Genomic DNA, 19546 nt, shown 5'->3' with positions numbered 1-19546 from the left:
GACAGATATGATATAGAAAGATTATCAACATGTATTTTTAAATGGATTTCCATTTATATTTGAGACATTGATGATAACTTTTTTTAATTTTAGGGCAGCAAAAGGAGATTTGGTACCTTTTGCACTTTTGCATTTATTGCATTGTTTATTATCGAAGTCAGCGTCTGTCTCTGGAGCAGCATATACAGAAATCAGAGCTCTGGTTGCAGCTAAGAGTGTTAAACTCCAAAACTTTTTCAGCCAGTATAAGAAACCCATCTGTCAGGTGAGAGTCAGGATTGGTCTTGACTATAGGAAATAGCAGTACTTTGTAAGAGTTTAAGGAAAAAAAAAAAACTATATATATTTTTTATTTGTTTTGCTTTAAAGGATATGTGTGTGTGTATGCGCGCGCGTGTGCACGTGCACGTGTATCCATTTTTTTTCTTTTTTTATTTTATTATTTGAGAGAGAAAGAACACATAAACATGAGTGGAGGAGGGACAAAGGGGAAAGCAGACTCCCCTCTGAGCATGCTATCCAATGTGGTGCTCTATCCCAGAACCCTGAGAATCATGACCTGAGCTGAAGGCAGATACTTAACCAACTGAGCCACCCAGGCACCCCTAAAGGATATATTTTTTAAATGATTTATTTAGTTTATTTAATAAGAGAACCTAAATCTTACCAGTTTTATATTTTATGATCTTGAACTGAATATGTATATTATAAATGGGAGGGGGAAATCATCTTATGATAATATATTGAATTATTATGCTCTATTGTTAATCTATTAAGAAATGCTTTTTTTACCCTTTCTTTTTGATAAACTTTGTTATGGCTTGATATTATGGGTAAGGCACTTTGTTTTAAAAAAGGTTGATTCAGTTCATGGTTGAAGAGTTAAATATATTAAAATACTGGCTTTGCCCAGTTAGTGGTGTAAATTTAAATTTAAATTTCTTAACTAAACATGATTTCTCCATTTGTAAAAGGGAGATTATGACATAATATACCTTATTAAGGTTGTTAAAAATCAAATGAGCTGGGCGCCTGGGTGGCTCAGTGGGTTAAGCCGCTGCCTTCGGCTCAGGTCATGATCTCAGGGTCCTGGGATCGAGTCCTGCATCGGGTTCTCTGCTCAGCAGGGAGTCTGCTTCCCTCTCTCTCCCTCTCTCTCTGCCTGCCTCTCTGCCTCCTTGTGATCTCTGCCTTTCAAATAAATAAATAAATAAAATCTTTAAAAAAAAAATCAAATGAGCTAATTAAGGTAGTGTTTTTAGGGCATTGATATGTCCTTTATGTTAGCTTCGAGAGTATTTGTTAAATTTCCTTGCTTGTATGAAAATTAAATTGTTTTGATCTAGTTTTTAGTAGAATCCCTTCATTCCAGTCAGATGACAGCACTTCCTAGTACTCCATGCCAGAATGCTGAGATGCGAAAACAAGATGTGGCTCACCAGAGAGAAATGGCTTTAAATACCTTGTCTGAAATTGCCAATGTTTTTGACTTTCCTGATCTTAATCGTTTCCTCACTGTAAGTTGTAAGGCGTAGTTGACTTAATTGAGGTTTTTCAATTTTGTGTTTATTCCATTCTAGTTTTATTTTAAAGAAAATCTGTCAAGTACCCTGAGGAACATATAGATTGTTGATTTTCAAATGTACATGTTTTCTTTTGACTTGGATATATTATAAAATTTAAGTTCATGTTAATTTGAATTATTACTTTATATGGTTAGTTATCCTGAAAGGTTAATACTAATTGATAAATGCTAACTAATTCAGTTGACTGAGCCCTTAATGTCTTTAGTGTTATGGGGGGTTCCATTGGTAATGCACAGTCTGATATCATTTTTATCCTTAAGGAGTTAGAGTAATAAAGTACAAAACTATTGGTATATATGATCTGTGAATTCAGATTACAGAGTTTGTAGTATGGAGTGGTTTGAGAAGCCTTTGAAATGTCATAGGGTTAGGCTTCCAAGATGGATGGAGTAGATTATCTTCTTACCTTTTCCCAAGGCAGTTATCATTATCCTTAATAAATTATAATAGTGATTCACACTGTCAGAACTGAGTATTTTTCCCTACAATATTATTATATTTTAAACAAGCTTAAATTGCTTGTAAATTGGTCAAATAAAATATAAAATATGGTAGTATACAGTACTAACAGTATTACAGTACTAAAACATAAAATATGGTAGTATACAGTAAGGATTATAAAGATATTCTTACCTTTTCATTCAGTAGTTTCACTCTGGGAACCAAAAAGTGCAGGTGTTTATTGCAATATTTTCTAGGTAGCAAAACTAAACAAAACCCTGAAAAGAAACTAAATGTCTAATATTTAGGTTATAGATAATTATGGAACAAACCATTAATATAATAATTTTTAATATTTTGTAGACTATCTTGTAATGTTAAATTGGTCTTAAAGTAGCTTCATTTCAATATTAAATTTGAAGGGTATTAAACAAGGAAGGTGTAAGCATCTCTGAGGGCAGGGCCTGAGGCTTGTTTGCTATTCAATCTCCAGTGCCTAAGATTGTGACTGACATGTAGTAGGAACTTTTTAGATACATGTTGGATGAATAAATGGAAGGCCAGCCCTTGTATGTTTGGAATTTTGTATATATTTAATGAATAAGATCTTATAGGAAATAGACCAAAATCAAAACAGATTTTTTGCCATGTTGGGATGGTGAATGTGTTAAAATGTTTCTATTAATATTGAAGCATCAACTTTCTAATTTTTTTCCTCAACTTTTTAATTAAAAAAAACAAACTAAAATATTGTATTTATGGTTTCTCTTGCTTGTTGTCTAAATCCAGGTTAGCCCATATAATAAATCAAACTTGGAACTTCTGCCTGAGAGCATGAGTTTATTTTAACATATACTCATGAAAAATTATCTTCTTTACTTATGTATTAGTTTCTACATTGCCTACAGTGTGAACTCTGCTGTCAGGGACCTTGGCCATTTTTTTGCTTCTATACCTGTAGTTCCTGAATCATAGTAAATGCTCAGTAAATATCTGTTGAATGGATAAGTGGTTAATCTGAATTTAAGTATGTCACATATAGACTCCAATTTGTTTGGCATTTTAAAATATTTTTCACATAACTTATGTGAATATGTTATTACCTGTACAAATGTACTTTTTAGTAATTGTAGTATTTCTTTTTCAGAGGACATTACAAGTTCTGCTACCTGATCTTGCGGCCAAAGCAAGCCCTGCAGCTTCTGCTCTCATTCGAACCTTAGGAAAACAATTAAATGTCAATCGTAGAGAGATTTTAATAAATAACTTCAAATATATTTTTTCTCATTTGGTCTGTTCCTGTTCCAAGGATGAATTAGAACGTGCCCTTCATTACCTGAAGGTAATTGAATGTTTGTGTATATTTTACTCTTTGGTTTATATTAGCATTATAGGAAAGCTGTTCTAACACTCTCATAGGAAGGAGAGTGGGTAATTTATAGCTTATTCTAGAGTAATGTAAGTACAAATAATTATCATGTAAATAAATTCTATTTTGAGCCTAGAGGAGTATATTAAATAGAGTTATTCTCTTGTTATTTTCTTTGATCATTTCACCCTAATGGCATAAGATAATCATCCATTCATGGATCAGGTTCTCAACTCATTTCATTGCAGAATTTTTTTTTTTTAGGTTATTTTTTAGTAGTCTCTACACCCATTGTGGGGCTTAACTCACACCCCCAAGATCAAAAGTCACGTGTTTCTCTGAGTGAGTCAGCCAAGCGCCCCTCATTTTAAAATCTCTTGTTTGGCGGAGCACCTGGGTGGCTCAGTGGATTAAGCATCTGCCTTTGGCTCAGGTCATGGTCCCAGGCTCCTGGGATCAAGCCCCACATCAGGCTCCCTGCTCAGTGGGGAGCCTGCTTCTCCCTTTTCTCCCTGCTTGTGCCCGTGCTTACTAACCCTTCTCTTTCTCTCAAATAAATAAATAAAATAAAATAAACTTTTTTAAAAAATGAATTTTTTAAATGATTTTATTTATTTATTGGACAGGCAGAGATCACAAGTAGGCAGAGAGGCAGGCAGAGAGAGAGGAGGAAGCAGGCTCCCTGCTGAGCAGAGAGCCTGATGTGGGGCTCGATCTCAGGACCCTGAGACCACGACCGGAGCTGAAGGCAGAGGCCTTAACCCACTGAGCCACCCAGGTGCCCCCAAAAATGAATTTTTTGATTGGAGGTATAAGTTGACTGGTATGCAAGTAATTATATTTATAGGAAGAGGCAATCACAACTATAGCATAATGTTAGTGTTTTGTTTTGTTTAGTTAGTGCTCGAATTACTTATTTTTAAGGGTGTTTTTTGTTTTTGTTTTTGTTTTTTTTGTTTTGTTTTTTTTGACAGACAGAGGCAGGCAGAGAGGAGAAAGCAGGCTCTCCACTGAGCAGAGAGCCCAATTTGGGGCTTGATCCTAAGTCTCTGGGATCATGACCTGAGCCAAAAGCAGAGGCTTTAACCCACTGACCACTCAGGCGCCCCTAGTGCTCAAGTTACTATTTGGCCCAGTACGTGGCTTGTTTTTTTAAATTTAAAATTATAGCTTATACTTCTTTTTTGGTGTCATACAGAAGTAATATCTCTTTTTTTTAATTAATTTTTTTAGAGGAAGAGCCCACATGGTCAGGGGAGCAGAGGGAGAGACTATCTTTTCTTTTAAGATTTTATTTGTTTATTTGAGAGAGAGAGAGAGAGAGAGTGTGTGTGTGTGTGTGTATGTGTGCAAGCATGAGTGGAAGGGAGGGGCAGTGGGATAAGCATACTCCCTGCTGCTGAGTGTGGAGGCCAGTGGGCGGTGCTGGCTTAATTCCAGGACCCTGAGATCATGACCTGGGACGAAATCAAGAGTTGGATACCTTGGGTCAGCCAGGCACCCCAGTAACAGTATCTTTGAAAAAATACGAGACTGTGCAGGAACAGGAGAAACTGTCAGATACACGTCTGTGACTACTATTTTCTCTGATGTTAATTTATTTCATGTGTTTCATGATATGGTAGCAATAGATTTCTTTCCATATGAGAATTATTGAATATGCTTATTCGTTTTGAGAAAAAAAATCTATGTTACAGAGGTAGAATGATAATGATATTTTCCTAAATATCAGAACCTTACTAAACAATTTATATGGATCATTTCACTTAATCCTCATTTTTGCAATGAGATGAAGATGCTATTATTTTTCCTTTTTATAGTTGAGAAAACTAAGGTAGAGAGAGGTCAAATTAGGTAACTTATCCAGGTCACAGCTAAAGTAATAAGTGAGAAAGCTGGAATTTAAACAATTTGACCAGAAAGATTGCCACTATACTGTATTTCCTCTCGGGTTATGTATCTATGAATAATGAGTTGAGGATACTTTAAGAAAACGGGGACTTTGTTTTTAAAATTTTATTAGAAAATAAAGTCTAATCACTTTTCTTCATTACATGTGGGAGACCTACCTGAAGAAATCGAGATTAGACCCTTTTCCAATACCTTTCAAAATACCATAAGTAAATTTTTTTTTTTTAAATGGATGAGTCATTTTTCTTTCTTTTCTTTTTTTTTTTTTTTTTTTTTAGGCTACTTTTTCTTTTATTATCTTGGTTGCTTAATTTTTTTTTCATTTTTTTTTCCAATTTATTTATTTTCAGAAAAACAGTATTCATTATTTTTTCACCACACCCAGTGCTCCATGCAAGCTGTGCCCTCTATAATACCCACCACCTGGTACCCCAACCTCCCACCCCCCCGCCACTTCAAACCCCTCAGACTTGACAGAGAGAGATCACAAATAAGCAGAGAGGCAGGCAGAGAGAGGGGGAAGCAGGTTCCCTGCTGAGCAGAGAGCCCGGTACGGGGCTCGATCCCCGGACCCTGAGTCCCAAGACCTGAGCCAAAGGCAGAGGCTTAACCCACTGAGCCACCCAGGCACCCCCCTTTAGTAAATCTTATCAGATGAGATAAACCTTCTGATTTACTAATAGTATGTTAAAATCAAGGTACTTACTTCCAAAAGCCCTTTTTTTTTTTCCATGTGTCTTTGGACTAGAATGAAACAGAAATTGAACTGGGGAGTCTATTGAGACAAGATTTCCAAGGATTGCATAATGAATTATTGCTCCGTATTGGAGAACACTATCAGCAGGTTTTCAATGGTTTGTCAATACTAGCCTCATTTGCATCTAGTGATGATCCATATCAGGGCCCCAGAGAGATCACATCACCTGAATTAATGGTAAGGAATATTATTTGGGATTTTGTTTGTTTTTTGCCTTTTTATAGCCTAATTTTGAGATTGAAGAAATACATATTGTATGTATCTTTCAAATGCTAGAGATTTATTTAAATTTTCAAATTGTGATTTTTATTTTGAAAAGATTGATTTAAATTGCATGTTCGTAGCAAGATATTAAAACATACCCTAGTGTTAAAAAAAAAAGTGTTTTGAAATGATTATAGATTTTTTTTTTCCACTGGGTGAAAAAGTTCAAATTCAGTTTTCTTCACGACTTCTTAACTATAGATTAGAATACATTTGTGACTCCTCCTACTCCTTCCCCTACTACCTGTTTAGCACAACATACTAACCTTGTCAGTTCTAACTATATTTAAAATCCATTGTTACATTTAAGGGAAAGTCAGAAGATATGTTCTCCCTTTTTATCTCTTCCTATCTTATATTTGTATGTGCTTCTTCATGTATGTCACTTCTTCATGTGAAAAAATATATATATAAATCTTCAGGCTTACTTTTTTTTTTTTTTTTTGGATTGCCCTCCTTCCTTCAAGAGACTCAAAGGGCAATCAGCAAAATATCTTGAGTTTCTACCTTGTTTTCTTTCTTGTTTCCCATGCATTCTTTAGTTCATCTAAACTAGATGTTACTCTAATTCTGTTCTCACTATTCCACTGAAATTCTTACCCAGTTCAAGAACAGTCTTCCTGATGTCAAATCCAATGGTTACTTCTCTTTTCCTATCTTATTTAACCTTTCAGTGCTATTCAGTACAACTGACCATCCTTTCCCTTGTGGCTTCTGTCATACCACACTTTGATTTTTTTTTTTTAACCATGTACTTCGTCTTTATTGGCTCTTTCCTTCTACTTTCTTTTCTTTATCCTTTATTTTATTTTTTTTTAATATTTTACTTAAGAGAAAGAGTGAGCAAGAAAGAAAGTGCAAGCAGGGGAGAGAGAGAGAGGGAGAAGCACAGTCCCCACAGAGCAAGGAGCCCAACGTGGGGCTTGATCCCAGGACTGCTGGATCATGACCCTAGCTGAAGGTAGACGCTTAACCTACTGAGCCACCCAGGCACCCTAGTATCCTTCTTGCCCCTATGTAAATATTTTGAATATTCTTTGCAGAGTACTCACATTCCTAGTTGTAGTAGTATTAATAACTTAAGTGTAACACTTTACTGTATTCTTTTTTTCCCAAAGTTCCAAAAAGGCTTTATTACATACATGGGAGAAGGGTTCAGTCCTTCTTGGCTGCTGCTTTCCTCATGGCTTCCAGGACATTGCTCAGCTCCTTTCTCTTCCTCTTGACCTGAATATGTAGCCCCATCCTTTTCTTGATGAACTTGAAGGTGTGCTTGTCCTTGGAGACATTGAGCAGCTCCATTGCATGCTGCTGTATGGGGTGAAGCCACATACCTCTCATATCCTGTCCCGCATAAACTTGATGTGCTTGATAAGGTGCCTGCAGCATCTTCTTTGCCTAGGTTTGTTCATGTTCTTAGTCACCTTGTGGCCCTTGTTGAGGCCCGTGGCCACAGAGTAGTGCAGAGCCATGGGTGCCGCTTTTCAATGGCTCCTGTACTGTACTATATTTCAGTCCTTAATGCATGTTATCTTATTTAATCTCTACAACATCTCTGTACAATAGGTCTTTACATTTTACAGACTCAGAGGAGTTAAGTTACTTACCCAGCACACAAACTGAGTAGGTCAAAATTGGGATTCAAACCCAGGTTTGGCTGACTTAAAGCCCAAACCCTTTCCTCTAGGACCCTCTTATAAGAAAGATTTAATCCTTTTCACTTCAGGAGACCCAAAGTGCCATGGTCAGTGATACCTAGCCTTTAACCGTTGATGCCCATGGCCTTATACCCCTCTACCACTGTTACCTCAGGGGCTTTTGACCCCTGTGTCTGACCATTGGCTCTGTAGGTTATTTTTTCCTTACTTGAGCACTTTTTTCCCCCGTCTTGATTCTGAATGTTCTAGATAAGGACAGTCAGCTTTGTCTTTTTCTGTTCTCTTTAAGATTAAATATCCTCTTCATTCTGAGTCCTTCTGTTAGTCAAATCCTGAGGATCTCACCCCCAGCACACTTCATAATTCAAAAGCTCATGATTTTCTCATTGTAGAGTACTGTCATGGTGATTATAAATCAGTTTCACTAATTTTTAAAATACTAGATAAGAAAATTCATACTTTTAGAGAAAGTCCACCAAGTGCTTATTACTCCTAATATCCTAACATAGGTAATATAGAAATGATGTTAGTTAAATTTTTGATTTATGGAATTTGATCTGTGTAAAACTTACATAATTTTTTTATGTGTTTTTATTTTCATTAGGCTGATTATTTGCAACCTAAGTTGTTGGGCATTTTGGCCTTTTTTAACATGCAGTTACTGAGCTCCAGTGTTGGCATTGAAGATAAGAAAATGGTAGGTAGTGATATTAAGGTACAAAGTGCTAGAATTCATACAGAATTTATAGGAGACGTGACTTCTGCTTGTAGCTACAAACATTCAAAGATAAGAATTAAATAAATATAGTTAGCAGACTCTTTATCTAGAAGCCTGGCTTTTCATAATTTGGTATTCTGCTTGGTTCTTTCAGGACTAGTCTTTTTTTTTTTAAGATTGATTTTATTTTTTGGCAGAGAGAGACACAGCAAGAGAGGGAACACAAGCAGGGGGAGTGGGAGAGGGAGAAGCAGGCTTCCCACTGAGCAGGGAGCCTGATGCAGGGCTTGATTCCAGGGTGCTGGGATCATGACCTGAGTTGGAGGCAGACACTTAACGACTGAGCCACCCAGGCGCCTCTCAGGACTAGTATTTATTGGAGTTTTCCACTATAGTAATCCCTGTGCTGGTTTGCATGTAGTTGAGGATGCAAATAAGCCTCTTCCCTAGAGTAGCTTGGTAATTTTATTTTTGTCATTAATTGTGCATTTTTTCAAAATAAAATATTTATTTTAAAAAAAGATAAATAAACATATGATATTCTGGATCCCTCTATCCCTTTATAAGCTTTTGGGGAGTATAAAAAGAGGAATTATATCCCTTACATTTTTTTTTCTTTGTTTATAAAGCCAGTTTTAACCCAAACTGGCTTAGAAGAATTTATTGGCTTTGTGACTAAAAATATAAGAATAATATAGCTTTGGGCATAACTTGACTTTGGACACAGTGTTCTCAGAATTCATCTCTTAGCTCAATCACCCCTGGATTGGCTCAATCATAAGTGCCAGGTAATGACCCCAATAGCTTCAGGCTCATGTCATCACACCATCTAGCTCAGTGGGTAAAAAGGAGACTAGCATCTCTGATGGCTCAGCAAAAGTTGCATAATTGAATTCATTGGTGCAAATTGGTATGCTGTGAATCATGGCCTGTGGTGTTTTTGAAAACCAAAATGTTAGGTCATATATAGTCAAGTAACTTCAGTATTTGTCAGTTTGTGTTTGGCACAGTGAATTTTTATTATGACTGCTATAACAGTTGGTCACCACTGGACGTTTTTGTCCATAGATGAGGATAGAATTTTAGAAATTGATTAAATTTCCCTTTTTATTGCTTTCCATCTCTACAGTCAGTAAAATTACAGAAAAAAATCTACGAGTAAAAGCTTTTATTCAGTCTGTACTCTTCTTCTCTTAATAACCTTAAGGAGCCAAGATAGACATGACACAATATTGAACTACTTCTACAGCCAATACTTACTCTGTTGGTGTCAGCTGGTAAATTTAATCCTCCAGACAACTTCTGTTTCATCTTCATAGAATCTTTCTTAGAATGAGAGAATGACCTCCAATCTAAGAAAACTAGTTGTATTTTAAACCATAAAAAGCTTGTATGTTTTGGCACATAGTTAAGGTTGACTAGAGAGTTTCTTTACCCTTTCCTTAGAACCTGGAGCTGTGATAGAAGTCCGATTCTGTGTTCCACAATAAAATGTGTATGTAATTTTCCGGGTATGTCATCAGTTTTCCTAAATTTGTTTGTTTTACTAAACTCAGAGCATCTTGAAATTAGTACCATTAGAACAAAAAAATACATGCAGCTACATAGTAGTTTGGGATGAATATGAAGAAAATTAAATAAGTATTATATTCTTAATAAATTTGAAAATTACTCTTCTAGAGGACTGCCAGGACAAAAATAACAAATTACCCTCACAAGAAAAAAATCACACCAGAACTCAGCTTACATTTTTCAAATTTGTAATTCTTACGTAAGAATTTGGACAAAATGAACTGGCCAACATTTAGAAACATTGTATTGCTAGAGAATAGTACTACTCTGAGATGTGAGTGGGATCTTGTCCTTAGGGCTCATCTGCTCCTGCCGACTTGTTTATAGGCTTTATTTTAAAGCCCTACTTACTTTATAGGCTTTGAACAGTTTGATGTCTTTGATGAAGTTGATGGGACCAAAACATGTCAGTTCTGTGAGGGTGAAGATGATGACCACGCTAAGAACTGGCCTGAGATTCAAGGATGACTTTCCTGAATTGTGTTGCAGGTAAATGACTGCCTAAGTTCATTAGAACTTTTGCATTTCCCAGTAGCACTAACTTGAATTCCTATCTCTTTGAGGGATTCAGACTGTAAATAATTAAGATGGAAAGGATATTTGTATTGAAAGGGAATATGTTTACTTCTTTAAAGACATACTAGTATGAAATCTTTTAAGATACTGGAAAATAAAATAGTATAATGAACCCCTACATACCTATTTTCCAACCTCAACAGTTAATCAGCATTGCTAATCTTACTTAATCTGACCACCTTCACTTATTTTATTGTTAGTTGGAATGTTTTAGAGAAAACCCCAGTATCATTGCACTTATAAATACCTCAGATTTACCTAGTGGATAAGGCATTTTTAAAAATACAAATATCATGATATACTTAGAATTAATAGGAATTTCTTTTTTTTTTTTAAAGATTTTATTTACTTATTTGACAGAGAGAGATCACAGTAGGCAGAGAGGCAGGCAGAGAGAGGGGAAGGGAAGCAGGCCCCCTGCCAAGCAGAGAGCCCGATGCGGGACTCGATCCCAGGATCCTGAGATCATGACCCAAGCCGAAGGCAGCGGCCCAACCCACTGACCCACCCAGGCGCCCTAGAATTAATAGGAATTTCTTAATACTGTCTAAACCTCAGTCCTTATTTGGATTTCCCCAATTGTCTCAAAAGTTCTTTTTCCCAAAGATGTTGGTTTGTTTGGATCAGAATTCAAATGACATGCACAAGTCACAAATTTGGTGGTTTGGCCCGTTAAATATAATCTCTTAAAAACGAATTCACTCCTTAAAACCTTTCCCCACACTTCTTTCAGGCCACTGAGATTTTGGTTTGTAGGATTTCTAATTTTAGTTAATATAATTTTGGTATTACTTCTAACAGATTAGTAAATGCATTTTAAGCTCCTTGAAGGTCCTTTTTTTGTTTTATTTATTTATTTACTTCTGTATTTTTGTTTTTTTCAGAGGTCTTTTTTGTCCTTAGACTGTACTTACTAGAGATGGAGTGTCAGAATAATACATTTTAAAGTCATGTGAAGTAATTCTTTTCTATGTACATGTGCTACCAACTTGATACTCAGTTATGTTCAGTTGTTTCAGTTCGTTTAAAAAATTTTTAAGAGATTCATTTATTATTTGAGAGAGAGAGAGAACAAGCAGGGGAGTGGGGAGGGCAGGAAGGTGGCATGCCAACTTCCCACTGAGTGTAGAGCCGGGCTTGATCCCAGAGCCTGAACTGAATTCAGACGCTTAACTGACTGAGCCATCTAGGTGCCCCTAGTTTGTTTAAAATTTTTAGAGGTTGCTTTTTCCCTCTTTAATTTTTAAATTCATGTAAAACATAAACATTGTTTGAAATTCAAATTTGTGAATCTAGTTTTCTTTCTAACTATATCTATTTTTCTTAATTTTCATATAATTCTGTTTTAAAAGTATAAACATGCAGGATGCCTGGGTGGCTCAGTTGGTTAAGCATCTTCCTTCAGCTCAGGTCATGATCTCAGGGTCCTGGGATTGAGTGCCATGTTTGGCTCCTTCTCAGTGGGGAGTTTGCTTTTCCCTTTGCCCTTCTATCCAATAGTGCTCTCTCTCACTCTCTCTGTCTCTCTCTCAAATAAATAAAATCTTTTAAATATATATATATATATATATATAAACAAATGCACACACATACGTACACGCTTATTTGTATTAATTTTGCCTCAAAAGGTAGCATATTATAACCTGTTTTTTACCGTGCTTTTTTTGACTTAATACCTGAGCAATCACTCTATTTACAGATAGAATACTGACCTTTATTCTGTTTTTACAGCTGCCTTATAATCTCATTATTTGTATATATTGTTGTTTGCCCAGCTAATAACTCATTGAGGGGCTTTACAGAACAATGTGACTTTTAACTTACTTGTTTTTTTCATATAGAGCTTGGGATTGCTTTGTTCGTTGCCTGGATCATGCTTATCTTGGTTCCCTTCTCAGTCACGTGATAGTAGCTTTGTTACCTCTCATACACATCCAGCCTGAAGAAACTGCAGCCATATTTCACTACCTCATAATTGAAAACAGGTATTTATTGTAACTGAAATTAATCGTAAAGTACCAACATTTTATTACTGTATACTTTTGTCTCATAGTATTGGAATTACTGCTGGTAACGTGGAATTGTTCACATTCTTTTTAATTTAGAGTGCATCATGCTTAAGCCAATATAGATTAGCCAATATAGATTAAACTAATGTTATTTCAGTTGTGACATTGACCCATAATAATTATATTTAAAACATTTAGATCAGCAACTCAGAATTATTTTTCATCAATTTTGAAAAAAAGTAAGGCTAAATTTACCTTTCCTTTTTTTTTTTTTTTCCTATTTATTTGATAGAACACGAGCAGGGTGAGGGGCAGAGGAAGAAGCAGACTCCCCACTGAGCAGGGAGCCCGAAGCAGGGCTCTATCCCGGGACTCAGGATCTTGACCAGAACCAAAGCAGACGTCCAACCAGTTGAGCCACCCAGGCCCCCCTTTACCTTTCCTTTCACACTTAAAAGGCAGGTAGTTGAATAACATGAGAAAGGTTAGGAGGTATGTTCACCTACTTTCTATAGCTTACCTTAATTGAAACTCTCATTACTTCATTGCATTAGCCTTTTAGCGAGCCTCCCTTCCTTTTAGGCTTTTATCACATTTCTTATTGTTCATATTTAAAAGCATCTCTTGGGGCGCCTGGGTGGCTCAGTGGGTTGAAGCCTCTGCCTTCAGCTCAGGTCATGATCCCAGGATCCTGGGATTGAGCCCCTCGTGGGGCTCTTTGCTCTGCAGAGAGTCTGCTTCCTTCTCTCTCTCTGCCTGTCTTTCTGCCTACTTATGATCTCTGTCTGTCAAATAAATAAATAAAATCTTTTAAAAAAAAATACAAGCATCTCTTCTATCAGTATTATTATAACATATGGAGACATTCTGTGATTCTCCTAATTACTAACTAATGAATTTCAAATTGCTTATCTTGACTCTTAAGTCTTTACAAAATTTGGTCACTTTTTACTTCTTTAAATCTTTCCTCAAGATTTTCCAAAACAGACTGTGCTCTAGCTTACTTGGATTGCTATTGGAAGAACATACGTTACTCCCTTCCATTTTTGTATTTTACCCTGGTTGCTTTTAGCCTGGAATGTGTTTCTATACATTTTTAAATTGTTTCTGTGTTTACACTTACTGTTATATATATACCTTTGCTTCTGAGAATTTAGGGTTTAAGTACTACTTATTTACCTGTTTATACACGTATTACTGCTATTCCCATTAATCATTTTCAATAACTGTCTAAGGAGGGAGAAAGTACAGAAAAAAAGGTTAACATAAGGTTGTTTTTTTGTTTTTGTTTTTGTTTTTTCAGTTAAAATACTTTTATTTTGGATAATTTGAGTATAATAGAACAACATAACCACTGATCTAGATGACTTTTTCAGATACTTTCTTGGCATTATGTAAATAGTGTTATCTGTGCTTTTTATTTACAGCAATTAATTTTCTACCTTTTCATATTAAAAAATTCTCTTTCATTTAGTGCAAGTTAGAAGATCTTAAACTCCCTGAATAAATTCTTTCAACTTCCTTTATTATTACATCACCGATGTCTAGCACGTGGTGGCACATGAGAGTTGCTTTACTCATACTTGTTGCATAGATGAATGAAGACTAGAATTTAGAAATACTTTTTGGGGATTTAGGTATTATTAGAGTAGCCTCCATAAGAATTATTTATATCTATTTCTCTAAAGTTTTTAAGGAGATTTGTGTTTTAAGGTTGGGTTTGGCTATGTATCACTACACTGTGAAACTCTCCAATATCTAGTGTCTTAAAATTATAGCATTTTTATTTATTTATAATTTTGCAGTCTGGACTGGGTTCAGCTGGTAGATTCTTTGGTCACTAGTATGGCTGCAGTCAGCCAGCAGGTAGACTTGGCTGGGTTTCTGTCTCTTTCCATGTAGTCTTAGAGCCTCACTGTTTTCATGTAGCCTGTCCATGTTTGGTGGCCAGACGTCTTATGCGGTGATTTAGGACTCTGAAGAGCACAAATCAGAAGCTGCTGGACGTTTTTGACACTTAGGCCTGAATTGGCACAGCATTTTCCTCTCCCACATTCTGTGTGTTAAAGCAAGTCACACACCTCGCCCAAAATGAAGAGGAAGTGACTATATATGCATACCTATACAAAGAAATACAGTTTTATTCAGGGCCACCAATGTAAATACTACAACAGGGTGATTTTCTTAGATGTGATTATTTGCCATTGTTAGGAAAGATCATTAATCCACTAGCACTTTTTTAAAGAATTTATTTGGGAGAGAGAGCGCGTGGGGGGAGGGGCAGAATGATGGAGGAGAGAGAATCCCAAGCCGACTTCACACTGAACACAGAGCCCCATTAGGCTCCCTCTCGTGACCCTGAGATCATGACCTGAAATCAGGAGTCGGACACTTAGCCAACTGAGCCACCCAGGCATCTCTAGCATGCATTCATTCATTCATTCATTCATTCATTCATTTATTTAAATATTAGCTTTAAAATCTCTACAGGCAGTGTGGGGCTCAAACTCACCACCTAAAGAGTCACATGCCTTGCCAACTTAGCCCACCAGGTGTCCCCACTAGCACTTTTAAGTGTGTACTAAATTGGCCTTTGTTTCAGCCTCTGCTTTATTTTTTTTAGTACTCATATTCCTTGCAAATAATTCTTTTTCTTCCACTTAACTATCAGGGATGCTGTACAAGATTTTCTTCATGAAATATATTTTTTACCTGATCATCCAGAATTAAAAAAGATAAAAGCAGTTCTACAGGAATACAGAAAGGTATTTAATTTTTTGTTTATGTCTTAGGAGATCACTGATACAAAACTGTTCCCAAATTCCAATACTTTGAACACAGATTCTTTAGAATTAGATCTAAGGATAATATAGTCCTGTTCCAGTGGCTAATTTTGGCAATTAGATAGCCCTATCACAAACTATGATTTTTTTAGAAGGAAGTTTAGCTCTTAGATAAACATTTTATTACATTATGTAGAACAGAGAGCAAAAAATACAATACTTGTGACTTTACTTCCTAGGTCAATATGTCCCTACTTGTAGTTCCCCAAAGAAAAAGCTACCATAGCTTCATGCCCAGAAAAGCTGCTGGAGAATTCTAGTTATGTTGTGCTACAAACAATGGTATGAAATTGTAAAATCTTACTGACTCCTGAGCTTTAGAAGGGGAATAACCTGTAGTTCCATCATATTGAGGTTCAGTGAATTCTCCAAAATTATGAAGGTGTTAATAGTGATTCCATAGAATTCTAGGACAGAAAGTGGAATACGTGATCTTGGGTCAGAATAGCAGAAATATTTACTACAGACCCCAAGATTGGTCCTGAGGTCTTTATTTTCTCTTTTATTGGATAACTCATTATAGTCATAAGTAATCAAATAAGGAATGAATTATTCAGTTGTATAATCTAGATTTGGTTCAAGGCTATTATATAGTTCTTTGTAAGTTAAGGGAAACTTGTTATTTCTTACTAAGAAGGATTTTTTTCAGATAAGTAGATTCTTTATTTGATCAGAATAAAATTTTTCTTCAGGTCCGAAGATTTTAGAATGAGGGGCACTTGGGTGACTCAGTAGTTAAGTGTCCCTTCGACTCAGATAATGATCCTAGGGTCCTGGGATGGAGCCCTGCACTGGGCTTCCTGCTCAACGGGGAGTCTGCTTCTCTCCCTCCCACTCCTCCTACTTGTGTTCCCTCTCTTGCTATGTGTCTCTCTGTCAAAAAAATAAACAAAATCTTAAAAAAAAATTTAAAATAAAATCCCTTCTGCAAGAATTACTAAAAATAATGTATGTTATATGAAGGAAGAAATGGAAATTATTTTTTGAAGATTTTATGTACGTATTTTTGCGAGAGAGAGCACAAGCTTAGCATGAGTAGGGAGGAGGGGCAGAGGAGGAAGCCGACTTCTGGTTGAGCAGGGAAACAGATATGGGACTCGATCCCAGGACCCTGGGGTCATGACCTAAGCCAAAGGCAGACACTTAAGCCACTGAGCCACCCAGATGCCCAGAAATTATTTTTTAACGCTGCTTTTAATTGAGGTATAGTTTACTGCTTTAATGGTAACTCTGTAGGGAATCCAGACTTTCTGAAATGGTTTCTGAAATCATTAACCAACATGGTGTGTATCTCTTTGTTCTGTATATAGGAGACCTCAGAGAGTACAGATCTTCAGACAACTCTTCAACTGTCCATGAAAGCAGTTCAGCATGAAAATGTAGATGTTCGTATTCATGCTCTTACAAGTCTGAAGGAAACTTTGTATAAAAATCAGGTACACTAAGTTCCTCTAATATAATTAAAAGTACAGGAAAGTAAGATGTTAAAGAAATTTAAACACTTAAAGTTTAGTTTAAAGAAAAGTGACAGGTTGGCATATTTTCTTGAGATTCAGTAGATTTAGTGAAAGAAGTAATTTTTGTTTTACCGAGATTATCAGACCTGACTAGAATCACTAATCCATGAAATACTCTTTGAGGCTGAATACCAGGGATGTGCAGAGTTTTTTGTTATTATTTTGAAGGGTCATTATTTGACCATTTTGTTTTTGGTTATTGCATATTCCTAAATAAGTTTGTATGTGTACAATGGCAGCAGTCCATGTGTCTTCTTGTATAATTTCCTATAGATACCTATCATATAATATCTCAGTAATTTTTCCATTTTACATTTTGACTGAATTAACTTTTGGTTTTAATGAAACTAAATTGTTAAGTTTACTTTTCATGATGGCAGTGAACTTTTTCTTTTCTTTGGCAACATCCTGTAGATTAGCTCTAACTTTGATGACAGTGAGAACTGGTATTTAAAATAACTTGATCACTATAAAGCTGTAAAACAGAAAAAAATTACCTGAGATACTTGTTTTTGCATGCCAAGAACTTATATGATAGGATGTGAAAGCCTAAAGACCCCTCATGAGTTAGGGGCTTTGCAAAACCAGGTTATGTTTGTTTTCACAATAGAAGGAAGCACTTATTTAGGACAAAAGATATACATGATGGTTATCATGCATATCACATGATGAATCAGTGAACTTGTAGAACCAGTGTGGGTAGCAGCCAATGTGGAGATGGTCCTACCACAAGTGGGGAGCCTTGAATCTCCTTAAGTGTAAGTTTTATGCTCTCCTAAGTCTAAGTCTACATTATCAATCTTACAGCCTCATTTCATGCCCTGTACTACTTCACTGAAACTATGTGCTTATTCCTTGCCCAAATCTCTACCTGGATTTTAGGTAACTTAGAGGGCTTCTAGCTTTCTATCTTAATATAGGGATTTATGAATAGCATAGGATCCCTCCTCTTGGCCTCGAGGTGTCCTAGGTTAGGTTATTTCTAAGCAGATGATATGATTATGGCCCAATTTAATCTGAGAACTTAAAAAGATTGCTTATATTCTTAGGGAAAAGCCACAGCTGCCCAACTTTTGCTACCTGTGTCACAAAAGAAAAATCACACATCTGGTAATAACCCTGACAAGCCTTCCTTCAACGTAGAGCACCAGTGCTAACAGATTAGCTAGGCAGAGTAGAAAATGTACTTGTAGGAGTCTTGAAGGTCAGATAGAGTCAGAATAAGATGTAATGGCCACAGATATTTTAGGATATTTTAAAGTAAGATTTAATTTAGTTTAGAATCAATTTATAGATGGATAAATTTACTTTAAGTTAGTAAGAAGAAAACTAAAGATAATGACTTAGAAGGAGGCAGGGAAAATAAGAAAAGACATCCAGAGACACATGTGTTCCCAGCCATATCCGCACAGGTAATGGCCTAAAATACCTACACAAAAAGAGAGAAGGAAATGTTTTGGTTTTTGCGAAGTATGACGAGAAAGTAACATCAGTGTTGAAAGCAATTCATTTAAGTTCTAGAATAGCACTGTCCAGAACAATTTTCTTTGAATAAGGAAATGTTCTGTATCTGCACTGTCCAGTCGTAACTGCTAGCCACATGTGGCTCTCATGAGCACTTAAGATGTGTGATTAAAGAACTAGGTATTTAATTTTATTTCATTTTGTTCAAATTTAAATAGCTTCACGTAGATAGTGGCTATGATATTGGATATTGCAGCTCAAGAATATGACTGAACCTATAACGATATGAGAGCAAGAAACTGATTTAAGAAAACAAGGTTAGAAGTCAAAGTCTTTGTAGTGAATGCTGTGAGATCTATGAAAGAACAAATGCAAAAGATACTCTTTTAAAAGTTGAGATCTTAACCAGAGGGAAAGGAAAAGATACTTCAGGAGTACATTGAAAGAAGGTGTTTGAAATAATTAGATCAGGGTGGCTCAGTTGGTTGGGCTGCTGCCTTCGGCTTGGGTCATGATCCTTGGGTCCTGGGATCGAGTCCCGCGTTCGGCTTCTTGCTCGTTGAGGAGCCTGCTTCTCTCTCTGCCTCTGCCTGCCACTCTGCCTGCTTGTGCTTGCTCTCTGACCAAAATAAATAAAATCTTAAAAAAAAAAAATTAGATCTGAAGTTTTGGTGTAATTGGCTAAAGAAATAACTGGTTATAATGTAGTAACAAAGTAAACTCTAAAGGTGATGAGACATTTAATAAGATAAGGGCTACTGTAGCCTTAGATACATGACTCTTTTCATGGACTGACCCTGCAGAAGCCCTCTTCTAATGGGTAGCCCCCAGAGGGTCATTGACATTAAAGAAATAAGTTTA

At 36.1% G+C, this 19546-nt stretch overlaps 2 protein-coding genes across 5 annotated transcripts in view; one reads left to right on the top strand and one right to left on the bottom strand.

Moving 5' to 3' along the window:
- ATR (ATR serine/threonine kinase) overlaps positions 1-19546 on the top strand; it is a 98435-nt gene that overhangs the window by 20397 nt on the left and 58492 nt on the right. For 3 of the 4 annotated variants that reach the window (XM_044251529.1, XM_044251528.1, XM_044251532.1), the window contains exons 13-21: positions 94-265; positions 1347-1517; positions 3175-3369; positions 6056-6241; positions 8591-8683; positions 10635-10765; positions 12694-12837; positions 15533-15626; positions 17015-17140. In XM_044251529.1, the coding sequence (XP_044107464.1) occupies positions 94-265; positions 1347-1517; positions 3175-3369; positions 6056-6241; positions 8591-8683; positions 10635-10765; positions 12694-12837; positions 15533-15626; positions 17015-17140 (1312 nt within the window). The remainder of the gene's footprint in view (positions 1-93; positions 266-1346; positions 1518-3174; positions 3370-6055; positions 6242-8590; positions 8684-10634; positions 10766-12693; positions 12838-15532; positions 15627-17014; positions 17141-19546) is intronic. The other variant, XM_044251530.1, reaches the window with a different exon arrangement.
- On the bottom strand, positions 7437-7800 carry LOC122908563 (60S ribosomal protein L36-like). The gene is given in 2 exon segments (XM_044251533.1): positions 7437-7641; positions 7644-7800. Coding segments are annotated over 2 exon segments (315 nt in total). The 3' UTR covers positions 7437-7483.

This window comes from Neovison vison, chromosome 6 (assembly GCF_020171115.1).
Source record: "Neovison vison isolate M4711 chromosome 6, ASM_NN_V1, whole genome shotgun sequence".
NCBI lineage: Eukaryota > Metazoa > Chordata > Mammalia > Carnivora > Mustelidae > Neogale > Neogale vison.
This window is presented reverse-complemented; position numbering and strand designations above follow the sequence as displayed.